This window comes from Gekko japonicus, unplaced genomic scaffold, assembly GCF_001447785.1.
Source record: "Gekko japonicus isolate JY-2015 unplaced genomic scaffold, Gekko_japonicus_V1.1 scaffold8, whole genome shotgun sequence".
NCBI lineage: Eukaryota > Metazoa > Chordata > Lepidosauria > Squamata > Gekkonidae > Gekko > Gekko japonicus.
Window position 1 is genome coordinate 934,226 of NW_015167057.1, and position 18,065 is coordinate 952,290.

The following is an 18,065-nucleotide window of genomic DNA, read 5'->3' on the forward strand; positions in this document are numbered from 1 at the left end:
TCGTGGCTAAGAGCGGTGGACTCTAATCTGCGAGGACCAGGTTTGAATCCCCACCCCTCCACATGTAGCCAGCTGGTGTGACCTTGGGTCAGTCACAAGTTCTCTCAGAGCTGTTCTCCCACGAGCAGTTCTCTCAGAGCTCTCTCAGCCCCTCCCACCTCACAGGGTGTTTGTTGTGGGGAGGGGAAGGGAAAGGAAGATGGTAAGCCGCTCTGAGACTCAGAGTGAAGCGCAGAGTATAAATCACATCTCTTCTTCTTCTTCTTCCCCCCTCCGTTTTATCCTCACAACAACCCTATGAGGTAGGTTAGGCTGACAGGCATGACTGGCCCAAGGTCACCCAGCAAGCTTCCATGGCATGAGTGGGGATTCGAACCCAAGTCTCCCAAACCCTGGTCTGACTCTCTTAACCATTAAAGCACACTGGCTCTCAGCTATCACGGCCCACTCTCTTCGCAGTGCTGCAACGAATATGGCCTTTGCCAACGGCATCAGTGGAGGAAGGCTGTAGGGCTGCTACGTGGTCTTCGTTATCCACATTCATCAGGCATTACAGGATATGTATGACTCTGCTGATGCAGCATTCGGACGGAGAGTGCTGCAGTCTGTTCTGACTCTTGATGATGATGACCCTCCCCCCCAAAATTAGGGACACTGCTCTGGGAGGTCCCACAAGATGTCCTCCACCTCAAAGGGAGAATGACCATTGGTTACTCACCGTGAAGGGTCCTTGGAGGACATCTTGGCCCTCCCGGGTCGTCATTTCCTCTATCTACTATGCTGTTCTTTCACACTCTATTTAAAAATAATAATAAGATTACATGAGAGAGAGGACTCACCTTTTTCTTCCTGTTCCAATGTTTGTAATTTGGCTATACTCTAGTTGTTGATGTTCAAGTTCTCTTTTTTACAGTGGTTAAGTTAGTGTATTGCTTTTGGAGTGCCAGAACTGAGCCTAGGGTGACTCCCACTACAGGAAACAGGAAGTAGTTGAAATTAGTCCTGCCTCCCTAAGTGATGGATGGGAATCCCCCACAAGATGTCCTCCAAGCCTCAGAGGAGAAGGACCCCTCACGGTGCGTAACCAATGGTCGTTCTGCTTTCTAAAACTTTTGATGTTGTGGTCATTCGCTGTTGCCGCAAGTCTTGATTCTTCCTCTTGTTCTTCTTGGAAACGAGAAGGGATTTCCTGTGAGATGCCTTTCGCTTGATTCTGTCCTTTGACCAGGACTGGTGGGGAGGCCCCTACAAAATGGATGCTGCAAACCAGGCCTGCCCTGGGAGGAAGGAAATCCAGTTTGGTGTCGTGGTTAAGTGCACGGACTCTAATCTGGGAGAAGTGGGTTTGATTCCCCACTCCTCCACTTGCACCTGGCTGGATGGCCTTGGGCAAGCCGTAGTTCTGATAAGAGCTGTTTTTGAAAAAGAGCAGTTTCAGAGCTCTCTCAGCCCCACCTACCTCACAGGGTGTCTGTTGTGGGGAGGGGAAGGGAAAGGAGTTTGTAAGCCGCTCTGAGAATCCTTTGGGTAGTGAAGGGCGGGGTATAAATCCAATCTCTTCTTCTTCTTCTTTGAGTGTGTGGGGCAGTCCTTTATCCCAGAAACTGCTGGTCCTAATGATAATAATTATTCAGCTGAATTCTTGGAAGGTAGATCTTTCAGTGGTTATTAGCCACAGCCAGTCAAATAGAGCTTCCATGATTAGAGGCAGTGTATCTCTGACTGCTGGCAGCCAGCAATAGAGCCTTGCTGTGTAAGCTTCACCTAGCCTCCAACTGGCCACTGCTAGAAAAGACTGCTGAGCCAAGTCTGATCCAGCAAGACCATTCCTGTGCTTTTCAGTTGCCATGTGTGTGAGACTGAAGAAGAAGAGCTGGGTTTCATACCCTGCTATTCTCTACCCTAAGGAGTCACAAAGCGACTTATAATCACCTTTCCTTCCTCTCCCGACAGCAGGCACCTTGTGAGGCAGGTGGGGCTGAGAGAGTTCAGAGGGAACCGTGACTGGCCCAAGGTCACCCAGCATGCCTTGTGTGGAGGAGTCTGTGGCTCTTAACCACTTAGGGTTGCCAGGTCTGGATTGGAAAATACCTGGAGACTTTGGGGGTGGATCCAGGAGAAGATGGGGTTTGGGGAGGGGAGGGGCCTCAGCATGGTGCCATGCCATAGAGAGTCCACCCTCCAAAGCAGCCATTTTCTCCAGGGGAACTGATCTCTGTCAGCTGGGGATCACTTGTAAAATCTGGAGGCTGGGAACCCTATAACCACTACACCATGCTGGCTCTCACCCCACTGAGAGACAAGACTGTGCTAGTCCACAGCAAAACCCAACAAAGTCTTATGGCACAGTTAGCATTTAAGGTGCCACACAATATTCTTTTTTACTTAAGTACTTATTCAACCCTACATGCGTAGAAGAGAGGGGGAAACAGAGAGATCTTGGCTGTGGACAATACCTGTTACTCCAGCACTTGTGTTTACAGGCCTGCTTAATATTTGGTGTAATTCTGCACCAGGGGCAGGGTAGCCGAATTTCCATCCCAAAGAAGCCTGTATAAACCCCTCGGTTTGACACAGAAGTCTTGTGGCACCTGGGATTAACAGATGATGGTATAAGCTTTCGTGAGTCAGAGCCTGGTTTGTGAGATACGCAACAGGTATCTCAGTAGCTGTGGACAAGAGCCAAGGTTTCCCCACAGAGTGTTTCCCCTCTAATCTTGGTTCTCTTTTTGCCCTTCCTTATGTGAGCTGCTTAGCCCAGTGGCCTTTATTTGAGCTCTGGCTCCCAGCAGAAGGTGTGCGTCACGTTTTCTTGGCTGGACTGAGAAAAATGTGTCGAGCGAATGCAAAAATCGGACAGACTATCCTAGCCGATTTTATTTATTTCATTTTTCTTTATTTAATTCATTTTTACTCCATCCTTCTCCCCCGTGGGGACCCAAGGCAGCTTACCTCGTTCTCCTCACCTCCTCACCTGTGAGGGAGGCTAGGTTGAGAGAGTGAAACAGCCCTGTGAGGGAGGCTAGGTTGAGAGAGTGACTAGCCAAGGTCAGCCACAGTGATGCCAACTCTGGGTTTGGGAAATACCCAGAGACTTTGGGGGTGGAGCCTGGGGTGGGCAGGGTTTAGGGAGGAGAGGAACTTCATCAGGGTGTAGTGTTATAGAGTCTACCCTCCAAAGCAGCCATTTTCTCCAGAGGAGCTGATCTTGAGAGAGCCAGTTTGGTGTAGTGGTTAAGTGCGCAGTCTCTAATCTGGGAGAACCGGGTTTTTGATTCCCCACTCCTCCACTTGCACCTGGCTGGATGACCTTGGGCAAGCCATAGTTCTGTCAGAGGTGTTCTTGAAAAAGAGCCGTTTCTGTCACTCAGCCCCACCTACCTCACAGGGTGTCTGTTGTGGGGAGGGGGAGGGAAAGGAGTTTGTAAGCCACTCTGAGACTCCCTTGGGTAGTGAAGGGTGGGGTGTAAATCCAATCTCTTCAACCTCTTCTTCATCTGGAGACCAACTGTAATAGTGGGAGACCTCCAGGTGTCGCTGTGAGGTTGGCAAACCTAGTCACTCGGTGAACTTCCATGGCACAAGGGGCGATTCAAGCCAGAGTCTCCGAGATACTAGTCCGAGGTGTGGACATAACAAGGGTGGTAAGAGAAGGGTTGATATTTCCTCTCCGGAGCCACTCCTTTGGGGGTAGAAACCGTCAGCTTGAGAACTTGATGGGAGCTTTCCAGCAGGTCTTGGTAATTCTCGGCAGCGACGCAAGCCCTCTTTCCGTTCTTCCCCCTAGAGCCTTGCGCATCAACAATCTGTCTCGGCAGCGGCTGGCACACTGGTTGGCTGTGCGTGTGAAGTGTTTCTCTGTGTGTTCCCAGGTGTCCGGAGGCAGCTGCCGAGATGGCGCAGTGGAACCAACTGCAGCAGCTGGACACGCGGTATTTGGAGCAGCTCCACCAGCTGTACAGCGACAGCTTCCCCATGGAACTGCGGCAGTTCCTCGCCCCCTGGATAGAGAGTCAGGACTGGTGAGTGGTTTCCTTCCACTGGCTTTGGGTTTGGGCGAGCCCCTTCGCTTCTCCTAGAGCTCATCAAGTCGGCCTTGCTGGGGACAGAGGAATAGAGGGGGAAAGCAAATGGTGGGATGAGTGTTCTCTCTAAGCTGAGTTAGTGTGAGCCAGCTCACTGTTTTCTAGCCTCCGGCTCACACATTTTTGTCTCCGCTCAGGAAGGAGGGCTCCAGAGCAAACTAATTTATGCATCAGCCAAATGGCTCACTCCCAGCTTCAATGCCGGTAGCTCACAAATTTTTGCTCACAAGACACCACAGCTTAGAAGGAGCATTGGTTGGGATGCAGAGGGGGAGACACTTAAAAATAAATTGGTGGGAAAAGAAGAGCAGGGTTTTTTTTAATATATATTTTTTGCCAACAAGTTGAGCTGACTTCTGGCGACCCCTCGTGGGCCTTGAAGGCAAAGGGACGTTCAGAGGTGGCTCGCCATCGCCTGGCTCTGCCTCACGACCCTGGTTGTCCTTGGAGGTCACTCTTCCAAATACTAGCCGGGGCTGACCCTGCTTAGCTTCCAAGATCTGACGAGATCGGGCTGGCCTGGGCTATCCGGCTCAGGGCAAGAAGAGCAGGATTTTTTACCCCACTTTTCTCTACCTTAAGGAGTCTCAGAGCAGCTTATAGTCACCTTTCCCTTCCTCTTCCTGCAACAAACGTCTCGTCAGGCAGGTGAGGCAAAGAAGAGTTGTGAGCAAGCCATGACTGGCCCAAGGTCACCCAGCAGGCTTCATATGGAAGAGAACTCAGTTCTCCAGATTAGAGTCCGCTGCTCGTAGCCAGTGCACTGCACTGGTGGCCCGTTTCTGCCTTATCATTGACAGTTCATTCAGGCAGTGGCCCAGAGGTCAAATATGAACCCATGAAGCTGCCTTCTGAGTCCGACCTTTAGTCTAGCAAAGCTGGCGTTGTCCACGCTGACTGGCAGCCGCTCTCCAGATTCTCTTTCTATGACCTCCTGTCCAATCCTTTTGACTGGAGATGCCAGGGATTGAACCGGAGGACCTTCTGCACGCCAAGCAGGCACTCTGCCTCTGAGCTTCATGTATTCAGGGGAGAGGCTGTGGCTGATTTATTCTGAGACAGGCCTTTGGTCTGTCAGGGTTGGCATTGCCTACTCTGGCTGGTCATGGCTGTCCAGAGTCTTCCGCAGGGATCTTTGAAGTCACCCACTGGCTGATCTGTTTAACTGGAGATGCTGGGGACTGAACTTGTCCTCTTCTGTATGGAGTGCAGACACTGTACCTCTCAGCCGTGGCCCCTCCCCATGTTTGGTATGCAGGCTGGCTCCCTCTTCCACAGCTGTGAATGGTTAGTCTTTGTGGCGGAACAGGCCTGCTCTGATTTGCGGACCCTGCTCCGCCCACCCCTCCTTGGCATTGCCAATTCCTGGAGGGGGTTACTTCTTCCTTCCACTAGGGTAATCACTGCCAGCACCTGTTTGTTTTAGGGATCTTCCACTGGGAGGAACAGGACCCCCACTTCCCCTTCCTAGTTCCTGGCCTGGCCTCGGTGTCTTGTGCTACCCAGCGACTGGTTACAACGGGGACCAAGGACAATGTTGGGGCTCCCCTGGAGAATCAGCCACTTGCCCACTGACTGCTTTCCTCCCAACCCAGGGGTCCCTCTTGCACAAGTGTGTCCAAGCCGGTGGGGGGGTCTAGGTGGTACAGAGACTGAGAACCAGCCTCCAAAGTCAAGATTTATTGAAAAGAAGATATTTACATGCCTCCTTAAGCACAGCACTAGATCAGCAAACGGATTTCGAAAGAAAATTGGTCATAAACGCAATCCTCTATCTCTTTTCTAGACATACCCTAAGGGATGCTGAAATAGAGCAGGCACTAATGATCTTAAACAGTTACAAAGTTCCTGTCTATGTCCCATTACCTGGGAGACTGCATGGTCAGCAAAAGATGGCCGCCACGGCGGACCATTGCTCAGAAGTCTGTTCCCTTTGAAGAATCAGCACCAAGAGACCCATCCTCCTCGGAGCAAGGGCTTTTAGAATCATAGAGTTGGAAGGGGCCTCCAGGGTCATCTAGATCAACCCCCTGCACAAGGCAGGAAATTCACAAATACCTCCCCCCCCACTCCCAGTGACCCCCGTTCCATGCCCAGACCTGTGTCTCCACCAACTTTACATCACTCCCTCCACCCTCCTGACCCGGCCCACCCAGGCCACAGGTGCATCCTGGGAGCCCTCCTGGAAGGCCTTCTGGGAAATCTCCAGGAATCGCCTAGAAACTTCCTGGCACCAAATCCCTCAGTTTTTCTACCAGAGTCATTAGCATATGTATTGATGGAATCTAGCAGGCAACTGACGTGGCTTCCTGTCACCTCCAGAGAGAGGGGAGGAAACCTACACTTTTAAAACTCAGAGTAGAGGGGGGGTTCTCCACAGTCTCCATAATAAAGATAATGCCACCTAACAATAAAGATGTCCCAGTCAGTGGAGTGCATAGCTAAAGGTAAAGGTTCCCTTGTTCGAAAGCCAGTCAAATCCGACTCTAGGGTTGCGGTGCTCATCTCCGTTTCAAAGCCGAAGAGCCAGCACTGTCTGAAGACATTTCCGTGGTCATGTGGCCGGCATGACTAAACACCAAGGCGCATGGAACGCTGTTACCTTCCCACCGAAGTGGTACCTATTTATCTACTTGCAATGTCTTGCTTTCGAACTGCTAGGTTGGCAGGAGCTGGAACTAAAGACAGGAGCTCACTCTGTCATGTGGCACACTCGGGTCTCGAACTACTGAACTACACCGACCTTCCACAGCCTGCAGTTCAGCATCTTAACCACTTGAGCCACCGCAGCTCCCAAGGAATGCATGGCTACATGTGATTAAATGCTGCTGGGCTGTTTTGCATCAAATTGTCTACTCAGTATTGTCTGCTCAGGCTGGTAGCAGCTCTCCAAGGTCTCAGGCAGAGGTCTTTCACATCACCTACCGCCTGATCTTTTTAACTGGAGATGCCGGGGATTGAACCTAGGACTTTCTGCAGCAAGGCTACGTAGGGCCAGACAAAATTCCTTCAGAAGCCACTTCAAGCTACAGGTTTCTGGCTTCTGTTCTAGATGCTGGTCTAGAGTATTGACTGAGAGAATGAACTGTGAGTGAACAGGTCCCTGGTTCAAATTTCGTCTGCCACAAGCTCATTCTCTCTCTATGCCTCCCATTTGCCACATGAGGATAATCTTGGCCTCCCCTATAGGGCTGTTGTGAGGTTCACTTCATTTATACCCCACTTTTTCTCCCTGACGGGGACCCAAGGTGGCTTACTTTCTCCTCTCCTCCATTTTATCCTCACAACAACCCTGTGAGGTAGGTCAGGCTGAGAGTGTGTGGCTGGCTCAAGGTCACCCAGCAAACTTCCATGGCAGAGTGGGGATTCGAACTTGGGTCTCCTAGATCCTAGTCTGACACTCTGTCCACTACACATCGAAAGCTTTCTATGAATGCTGCCTAGTGTTGTTGTTGGTTGTCCAAAACACCAGGCTCTTTCTTTTTTTGGTGCATTTTTTATTCTGTCCTGTTTCCAGAGAGTTCAGGATGGCTCACAACAACACATCAGGTAGACTAGGCTGAGAGAAACTCTCTGGCCCAAGGTCATCCCATGAGCTTCGTGGCCCAGCAGGGACTAGAACCCAGGTCTCTTCAGTTTCAGTCCAGCAGTGCTTCGGATGATCACTTAATGATCTTCTAACTCAGGGGTGTCAAACATTCGGCCCAGGGGCTGGATCAGGCCCCTGGAGGGCTTTTATCAGACCTGCAGTGGAACTGGCTGTCTTCGGCCTCTTCTTCCAGTTCTGCTGCTGCTGCGTCATCGTAGGTTTGCAGCTTACAGATACACACCTGAACAGCACACTCAAGATTGCAACAGCACAGACATTTTGATGCAGTAATTCAGAGCAAGAGGTGTCAGTTATCAGACACTGTTAAATAAACAAAATATTGCAAGAGTGCTGATGTTTTAAGCATGTTTTTATTTTTAAAAAAACCCTTTGTGTTTGTGTCCTTTATAAAATTTATATCTCTGCTACCTGGCATTACATTTCATGACACACGTAGCCTGGCCCAACAAGGACTCATTTATGTCAGATCCGGCCCTCATAATAAATGAGTTCAACACCCCTGTCTAACTGGAATTGCATCTCAACCAAAATTTTGTAAAAATGAAATACACTTTTATTTTTGGTATTTTTTGTGTTTTTATATGTGTGTTTGTGTTCCTGGAAGTCATGTTGACCTCTGACCCTACTGGGGGCCTGGAGGATATTAAGAGAGGTGGCTAAATAAAACCTGCCCCTGCCTCTCCCGCCTCTGGTATTCCAAGGAGGTCGGCCTTCCAAGTACTTGCCAGAGTTGACCCCACTTAGCTTCCAGCATCTGACAAGATCGGGCTTGCCTGGGCTATCCAGGTCAGGGCTAAAAATGCAATAGTGGGAGTGTTTAAACGTCTAAGTGTCTTCACTGCATGGGCTTATGCGCTTGCGTTCCTTTGTGTGGTTACGGAACTCTCTGGAAAGCTGGGAAGATATACAGGAGCTTCCTGATATTAATTATACTCCCTTCCTGGTTTTAGTACAGAGTGTTTGCAGAATTAGACTTGAGTGGAGATTCTTGACTAAAGAACGGGTGGTCCTGGCCTTTTCCCGTCGTCTCTCCAATGCACTACAGGCTGTCTTGTAAATCTGTTTCTTCCTCCCCTCTCTGCTTTCTTTCCTCCCAATTGCAACAGGGCCTACGCTGCCAGCAAGGAGTCCCACGCCACACTGGTATTCCACAACCTCCTGGGTGAAATCGACCAGCAGTACAGCCGCTTCCTACAGGAATCCAATGTCCTCTACCAGCACAACCTACGGCGAATCAAGCAGTTCTTACAGGTGGGAGGGACTAGCAGAAGGGATCTTGATGGCTGGGAGGAAGAATTTGCAATGCTTCAGGTTATGCGGGGCCCTCCTGAGCGCGGACCCAAAGCTGTAAAAGCCTGAAACGGAAGGAATGTCGAAGAGGGAGGCAGTCTGGAATGGCGGCTCCTGGAATCTTTCTTGAAACCAGAGAGAGAGAACCGAGTCTCAGCTGTGTGATCCTGCCAGGGGAGATTCGCCCCCGGCTTAGTGTCAGAACCTGCGGGCTCATCTTTCATCAGGCCCTTGGCTGAATCCTGACCTCTTTATGTATGGCTAGATCTGACTCCTCTTGCGCCTTAGGGACCAACGAGATTTTGGGGGTATGCCCTTTCGAGAGTCAGAGCTCCCCTGTCAGATATCTGACGAAGGGAGTTTTGGCTTTCAAAAGATCATACCTTGAAGGCCTCAGGCTCGATGCCCTGTTGTTGGCCATCCAAAGGAACTGCCTGGCCACTGTATGAGACAGGAGGCTGGACTAAGAGGGACCCCTGCTCTGATCTAGCAGGGCTCTTCTGATGTTCTTATCAGGGGAAGGCCTCAGCCTCTGTCCCCTGTTGTTGGTGGTCAAGAGGAACTGGTTGGCCACTGTGTGAGACAGGAGGCTGGACCAGATGGATCACTGGTCTGATCCAGCAGAGCTCTCGTTATGTTCTTATCAGGGGAAGGCCTCGGCCTCTATGCCCTGTTGTTCGCCCTCCAGAGGAACAGGTTGTCCGCTGTGTGAGACAGGATGCTGGGCTAGATGAGCCATTAGTCTGATCGAGCAGGGCTCCTCTTATGTTCTTATCAGGGGAAGGCCTTGGCCTCTATGCCCTAGGAACCTGTTGGCCGTCCAGAGGAACTGGTTGGCCACTGTGTGAGACAGTATGCTGGACTAGATGGACCACTGGTCTGATCCAGCAGGGCTCTCCTTATGTTCTTGTATCTATTTTGCCCATTCAGTCGTATCCCTCCCCACAAAAGAGCAGCTAATCTTGCAACTTCCTAGCCTTGGCGAACAGAAAGGACAGCGTGCATGGGAAGTGTCCCTGAGGGGCAACCTGTATTCGGAGTGCAAGAATGCAGAAGGTGGAGACTTCAGTGCCTAGGCCCCTTTTGTTTAACTTAGGGCCTTGTTCAACTTGATGCTCCCGCAAGACTTTGGAGATCGTTTAAGCAGTGCTTCCGTTTCAGAGATTAAGCCAGCGCATAGGTTTTATGGACAGCTGTGAGAACCCTATGTGCTGGCTTAATCTCCACCCCTCCCTCCCCCAACTCTCTTCCGGGCAACTCACAAAGCATAGTCCAAAGTCTTTGTCCAGCCTCTACTGTTGCTGTATGAGACCAGCACCGCCACCTAGTGGACTGGGGTGGAGTCAGGCTGGGCCTTCCTCAGCTGGCTTCTAAGGCCCAGGGTGCCCAAGTCGATCCGTTCTGTGGGCCAGAATCCACTTGATTGGAAGGAATCAGAAAATATGAAATCCTCAGGCCCCATCCCCTGACAACATCCAGCCTTTCCCCGTGAATATTTGGTTTGGTTTTGGGGTGCTGGGGACCTGGCTTAAACAAGCTTAAACAAGATGAAGATCACCACCTTGTTCTGTCGATAAGCTGCAAACGCCAGGCTCATACAGCCTCAGTTTGCCTTGGGGGCCGTGCAGGGAAGGGAGAGAGAGCTTAACCCTTCGAACGCCACTCCCTTTCCCTATTGAAGACTTGGCTTCTGGCTTCGTTGTTAGCGCTGTAATGGAGGGAAAAATCCCAGATGTCAGCACTTCTGGGCAACTTGCCTAAGATCTGCCATCCACCTTCTTGGCGCTGTTCCGTTGGCACCTGAGCTGGTTTTCTGCTCAGAGCTGCAGTGAGACGGGCATGGAATTCAACAGTGCCTGCTGAGTCACCAAACTGGTGGTTGGGCTGAACCACATGTGTCACTGGGCTGCATGCAGCCCCCAGACCACATGCTGTGCCCCTCCGATCTATAAGGCGTCAGTGAAGGGTTAGGGACTTCTGAGAAGCAGGTTAATTTATTGGCAACGGGGCCCACAGTCAGCTTATTTTGGCTTTTACGATGAGATTCTGTGAGGCCTAAATTCTTGGCCACTCTCCTTGGGTGCCTTTCATAATTTATCTGTCTGCTGTTCCAAATCTGAAACCAGCACGACTCTTCCTTCTATACTGCATGCTACCAGCTAGAAACAAGAGTTCCATCGCCATTGAAACCAGTTCCCTCTAGACCAACTTGAAATTTGCTACTAGAGTTTGGTGAAGGGGGTTCTTTGTCACCAGTCCTTTGAAGCTGGGGCAGATCCTGTCCAAAGGGTTGACATTTCCTCCTTGCTTTAATCCAGGGGCTCCCAACCAGTGTTCCCTCTAAGCTGAGTCTGTGTGAGCTAGGCTCACAGGTTTTAGCCTCTGACTCACACATTTTCTGTCTTAGCTCAGGAAGTCTGGCTCCAAACCAATTTATGCAGTAGCCAAATTGCTGGCTCACAACTTTAATGCCAGTAGCTCACCAAGTAGAATTTTTGCTCACAGGACTCCACAGTTTAGCAGGAGCATTGCTCCCAACCTTTTCGAGCCTGTGGGCACCTTTGGAATTCTGGCACAGTGGGGTGGGCACATGGGTGCCCAAAATGGTTGCCACAGGGGGTGGAGACAGCCGTACAATAGCTGCTGCAGCTTACCTTCAGTCACACATCCTCGGGCTGTAGTAGCAGCTGTTGGTGAAGCAACGTTTTTAAACAAACATGTGGACAAGGGGGATCCAATAGATATTATTTACCTTGACTTCCAGAAAGCTTTTGATAAAGTTCCTCATCAAAGGCTCCTAACAGGAAAGGTATCAGTGGGAACCTTGGTGCCCTTGGGCACTGTGTTGGGGACCGCTGCTCTAACCTACACTGTACTTCCCAAGAAGAGCGGGAGTCTGGGTTCTGAATACCAGATTACTGGGGGTAAATAGGGGAAGACCTTTTCCTCGATGGCCTGCCCAGGAGTTTCCAAGAAGTGTCTCGCTTGGCTGTTCTTGGAGGTGCAGTGCTGGACCAGAAGACTCCTTGGTCTACCCAAGGCCGTTCTTAGGTCTCAGCAGTGCTGCACGATGGCAGGAGGTTAAAACAAAGGAACTGCTTGTGCGATAGGGTTGCCAGCAGTGTCCCCTCTAAGCTGAGTTAGCGTGAGCTAGCTCACAGTTCTTTAGCCTCCGGCTCACACAGTTTTGTCTGGGTTCAGGAAGGAGGGCTCCAGAGCAGACTAATTGATGCAGCAGCCAAATCACTCGCTCACAACTTTAATGCCAGCAGCTCAGAAAGTAGAATTTTTGCTCGCAGGACTCCAGGGCTTAGAGCTTACCAGGTCCCTTTTGCCCGCCAGCAGGGGGATGGGGGGGACATTCCAGGAGTGGGAAGTGATGTTGCCCCCCATGCCCCCCCAAACAGCATCCCTGCGTCACCTGAAAGTGACGTTGGCACATCAGGGGCAACGCTTTGGATTTTGGGCAAAACTCTATGGTAAAATCGGCATCTAACCATAGAGTTTTGCCCAAAATCCAGAGCGCCGCCCTCCGACGTGCCGACATCGCTTCTGGGTGACACAGACATTGTCGTGTGTAGCGTCACGGTTTCAGGGGGAATGGGGGGCCGACGTCACTGTTGGGGGGGGATTCCCTGCTGCCAGTCATCTGACCAGTGGGCAGAATCGGGGGATCCTCCACCCCTACCGGGCCAACGGCAACCCTATTGTGTGAGGACACCTTTAGCACTCACTGCACATTCTCGACGGTGCCTCCTTGCTCCTGTTTCATTCAGCCTGTGTCCCTCTTTACAGAGCAGGTACCTGGAGAAGCCGATGGAGATTGCCCGCATCGTCGCCCGCTGCCTCTGGGAGGAGACGCGGCTCCTGCAGACAGCAGCCACAGCGGCACAGGTGAGAAGGGAGGCTGCCTCCAGGCGTTTGCCCTGCCATTGCTATCGATTCCAGTAAAGGAGTTGCCGACCGGTCGGTCGTAGCCTCAGCAAATTTCTACGCTCAAAGGAGGTGCCGTGCAAGCGCACACTTTTCTTGTGTGCGCCGGTGCTGTTGCTTAAGGAGCAGAGACAGTCTAAATTGACGCCATGAATCTTCCAAGCTGGCGTTCCTTAAAGAGTCGACGCCTCCACTTGTCGGGAAACAGTGGCTCCTGGCTAAGGGAGCACGGTGCTCCAGACAGGTTTCTGCACGCGGCTGTAATGTTTCTGGGATTTCCCTTCTATCTGCCGATCTCCTTATTGTTGCGTTTGGGGGCTTGGTTTTAAGTGCAGCTCTTAGAATTGGGCCAGGGGAGGCAGGGGCAGGCCGGAGTTGCAGTGGGACTTTGGGGGGCTCTGCCCCTTTCTTTAAAGGCACAGCCCCGCAAGAAGTTCTCCTGTAAATTCCCTTTTCAATTATTTTTAAACATTTTTTCAAAGGCATGCGCTCCTTTAAGCAGAGTGAGGTGCTGTAGTTGACTAATTCCCGCGCTGAGCAAGGGGGTTGGAGTAGGTGACCTCTAGGATCCCTTCGAACTCTGTGTTAAGAAACTGGTGTCCTTGAAGAGAGTTCTTCTGCCTAAGTGTTAGCTTTCTTGACTATAGAAGTCGTCACCCCCACCTGCCAGCTTGTTATCAGGATTGTTGCTTAGGCTGGCAGAAGCCATTAACTTGCAGCAGCTGAGAACTGTCCTCTAAATTGGTTGGCAGCTTGCAGTTGAGAGATCTATCCTGGTAACAGCTTCCTTTTGGCCAAATGGTTAATAGGCTAAGGGTGATGGCTAGCATACAAACACCTATGCAGAACAGACAGCTTGAAAAGACTCAGAGAGAGAGAAGAATAGCTGAGTCATAAGAATTATCTCTTTTCTTTCTGCACTGAGAACTTCAGCCCCACCAGAGAAAAAACTGCCCCACACGGCACAAAATTCTGGCTACGGGCCTGGTGGGGGGAGACCAAGAGAGATCTTTCCAGGACTAGACTTATGTCAGCCTCCCACAGAGGAGGCCATTCCAATACAATCCTGAATGTGGTATCTCTTTTTGAGAATCATCCTGCGCGATACACAGTGCAGTGAGCAGAGTAGAGAGCTGCAGGAGACTCAAGCGCATGGGAAACAATGAAGGGGGGGGGGAGCCCAGCAAAATGGGGAACAGCGAAAGGGCCAAGCCCCGTCGACAGTGGAAAGCAAAAATAATCATCATTATAATCAAAACTCTCATCCTGATCAGAGAGCCAGTTTGGTGTAGTGGTTAAGTGCGCGGACTCTAATCTGGGAGAACCGGGTTTGGTTCCCCACTCCTCCACTTGCAGCTGCTGGATGACCTTGGAAGAGCCATAGTTCTAGCACAGCTGTCCTTGAAAAAGAGCAGTTTCTATCAGAGCTCTCTCAGCCCCACCCACCTCCCAGGGTGTCTGTTGTGGGGAGGGGAAGGGAAAGGAGTTTGTAAGCCACTCTGAGACTCCTTTGGGTAGTGAAGGGCGGGGTATAAATCCAATCTCTTCTTCTTCTTTTTCTTCCCTTGAACAAGATTACAGCAAACCATCAGGCCGCACTTAGATGCACAGTCTGTGTGTGGCCTCCTCGTGAAATGCTCGGCCTCTTTCCTTTAGGTAGAGCCATCTCTCCATCCCCTTGTCCCCCTGTGTAAACAGTGATGCACGCTTGATTTGGAATTGGGGCGGAGGCAAAATCTGTTGGCTTTCTTTTGGACAGAAATCGACCAGTGGCACAGGGTGTTGCGTGAGGCTGACCTGGCCTTCCTCTTCTCTTGCCTTGTGTTTGCTCAGGGTGGTAGTCAGAAGAAGGGAAACTGGCTGCTTGAATGCTATCAAGAGGGAAGAGAGATAACTAGCGCAGGGAGTTCCCTCTTCCCTCAGTTACACTAAAGGAAAACAAGAAGGTGGATCTGCATAACAAATGTCTAAATATTCACACCATCATTATAAATATTCTTTAACAAAGCACTTTTATATTTGGGTTCAAAATATGTTTGAACAGGGGAGAGAAAAACACACTAGTTGCTGGCCCAGATAAAAAATGCTGATTTTCCTCCTCCTCTTCCCCTCAGCAAGGGGGACAGGCAAACCATCCTACAGCTGCCGTGGTAACAGAGAAGCAACAGATGCTGGAACAACACTTGCAGGATGTGAGGAAGAGGGTCCAGGTAGGTGAGCGAGGGAGGACCAGCCTTCTCCCTTCCTCGGCCTCAAGATCTCAAACGGCCTCAGCACTGACCTCCTGTCTTCCTTTCAGGACCTGGAGCAGAAGATGAAAGTGGTGGAAAACCTTCAGGACGACTTTGACTTCAACTACAAGACCCTGAAGAGCCAAGGCGGTAGGTGTGGGGAGCTGGTTGGAGCTGTTTAGCAAGCAAAAGGCTTCGTCCTGCCAAAGGAAACATCAGCAGAGAGACTTCTGTCTGCCACTGGAAGCATGAAAGAGCTCATTAGAATCCAGGGATTGGGACTTTGCTTTTGAAGGAGAGGCAAAGGTAATTTGCCTGGGAATCTTTGCCGCAGGAGCTTGGGCTGGTGGCCACCTGGATATGCCTATAACCAGGACTGTGTAGGTGCTTAAAAAACAAAGAAAACCTAGATTTGGAAACCTGATTGTGCTATTAATATTATGTATATATTTGCATAGCTTTGTCACTTTGTTGCTCTGGAGGAACAAGTTATGCAGAGTACTGAAGTTCCTTGGATACTGGTCAGATTTTCTGTGGTGTCTGAGAATTCAAGAGGCACTGCTTGAACATTTTTTGAGCATTCCTTGAGAGCCAGTTTGGTGTAGTGGTTAGGAGCGTGGACTCTCATCTGGGAGAACCAGGTTTGGTTCCCCACTCCTCCACATGCAGCTGCTGGTGTGACCTTGGGTCAGTCACAAGTTCTCTCAGAGCTGTTCTTTCAAGAGCAGTTCTCGAAAGAGCTCTCTCAGCCCCACCTACCTCACAGGGTGTCTGTTGTGGGAGGGGAAGGGAAAGGACATTGTAAGCCGCTCTGAGACTCCTTCAGGTAGTGAAGGGCTGGGTATAAATCCAATCTCTTCTCCTCTTCCTCCTTCCCCCACCCCCCAGCAGCTTCTGATCACATCTTCAAAACTATAAGGGCCAGAAACTTGAATACCATTTTCCCCCTTAAATTATAGCTGAGAGTCTCATGATGCTCAGTTCTGAATGTTTATTGCCCCATTTCTTCCATGTTTGTTGAGGGCGGCCTTCCAAATACTTTCAAGAGGTCAGCGAGGCAAGGCTTCAGTTTGTAGAGGCCATGGCGATCCTTCCTCAGCAAGGCTTGTTCTTCTATAAACTTAGCAGGTCTAACCTTGCAAATAAATGCTTTATGCTGGTGATAAAAATTTGTAATTTGGAGGTGCCTGAAGCAAAGCTGAGCAAAAACCCATACATGGGTGGGCTCTTCCTAAAGCCTTTATCATCTAGACTGATTTCCCCCAAGAAGCTGTGCCGCCCTCGCTCTTCTGTCCCCCCCCCCGCTTCCATTGGTCAATTTCACACTATTTGCTGCGCGGCTGCATTTTGACCCACAGCTCCCCCCCCCCCCCCCGATTTCCCCTGCATCTTCTTGATCTCAAAAAACAAGGATCGAGAGGACGTGGGGGAAATCGAGGGGAGCTGTGGGTTAAAATGTGGCTGTGCACTGGGGAAACAGAAGAGCGAGGGCGACGCAGCTTCTTGTGGGAAATCAGTCCTAATTTAGCCAAACTACCCCAGGAAATAAATCTAATTGGAGGCAGCAGAGGAAAAACCCAAAAAACATTAGGGTAGGCTACACCCAATATGGGAGCCTTAGGACATTTTTAAATAGTAGACCAATTAAATATCTAGTAGAACAGTCTGCAGATAAAGAGCAGTCAGAGAAATTGCAGAGACATGAGAAAGGAAAGGCTGTTAGGCAGGCTACAGTGAACCAGAGGTGCCAAAGTCGGGGCGAAAGATGAGCAATATCTACAAGAGAAATGTATGAGAGTATGAAGCTCAGTGCAAAGAGCAGCGAAGAGGAACCAGTAACCAATGCAGAGAAACCAAAAGCAGAGAAACAGGATCATAACTGCATGCAGAGGGGGGGAAAGTCAGCTGCAGCATGCAATGATGGAATGAGGCACGCGTTTACCACAGACAGAGGTTAGCCTGTTCAGTATAGGTGGACGAAGAGGATGCGAGAAACCGCAGAACCCTTTTGCAAGTGTGCGTGAAGCCTTCTCATTTCTCCTTCCGTGGCTCTCCTTTTAGACATGCAAGATCTGAATGGGAACAACCAGTCGGTGACACGGCAGAAGATGCAGCAGCTGGAGCAGATGTTGACAGCTCTGGATCAAATGCGGCGGGTAAGCGCCGTGGGGAGAAGGCTTCTGCCTTTGCCCCAGTTCCAGACATCCCCGTCCCAGTACCCAAATGGCCTGGGGCTCTCCAGCAGCTGCTGTGTGTGCGCGTGCGCCCCTACCTTGCTTTGCAACATGTGGCCCCAAGCAGAAAGGATCAGACTTTTGAGGAGACACTGGCTCCCTACTGACTATCATTCATCATGGGAGGCAGCAACCTTTGGGCTTCGTCCATAGGGCGGCTTCACACATAACACGGGCACTTTCTCCTTGGCTGGTTGCAGCTGAACGTGTGAATTGTCTTCATTTAGAGAAATGCAGTGGCTAAAGCCATGGACTGAGACCAGGGAGACCTGGGTTCAAATCCCTCCTCTCCCTGGCTGGTCTTGGGCCAATTACTGCCTTTTAGCCTAACTTACTTCACAAGGCTGCTGTGGGCATGAAACAGATGAGCATGCTGCTCTTAGCTCTTTGGAGGAAGGGTGGGGTAAAATGCAAGGTGTACGTATATGTAAAATGGTTACATTTCAGAGTATTGTTCATAAAAAAGCACTCCATTTAATGGCTTTTTCTGCATTCTCATTTTCCTTGCTTGTGTGTTCCTGTTGCTTACAGGGTGGTTTCTGTTCTGTGCATATCTTGCTCCCTCTAGTGGTCAATTTGAGATTATATTGCTGTATGACCGGCATAAAAACCTGCAGTTTAAAACTGCAAGGAGATATGCTGGACATAATCTGATGTAAAATCGAATCAACCACTAGAGGGA

General features: G+C 50.4%; 1 protein-coding gene across 2 annotated transcripts in view; it reads left to right on the forward strand.

Annotated features, from left to right (window-relative positions):
* STAT3 (signal transducer and activator of transcription 3 (acute-phase response factor)) overlaps positions 1-18,065 on the forward strand; it is an 84,088-nt gene that overhangs the window by 39,928 nt on the left and 26,095 nt on the right. For both annotated transcript variants that reach the window (XM_015412458.1, XM_015412459.1), the window contains exons 2-7: positions 3,873-4,022; positions 8,802-8,946; positions 12,781-12,879; positions 15,033-15,128; positions 15,218-15,299; positions 17,211-17,305. In XM_015412458.1, coding sequence (XP_015267944.1) covers positions 3,895-4,022; positions 8,802-8,946; positions 12,781-12,879; positions 15,033-15,128; positions 15,218-15,299; positions 17,211-17,305 — 645 coding nt within the window. In that variant the 5' untranslated portion in view covers positions 3,873-3,894. The remainder of the gene's footprint in view (positions 1-3,872; positions 4,023-8,801; positions 8,947-12,780; positions 12,880-15,032; positions 15,129-15,217; positions 15,300-17,210; positions 17,306-18,065) is intronic.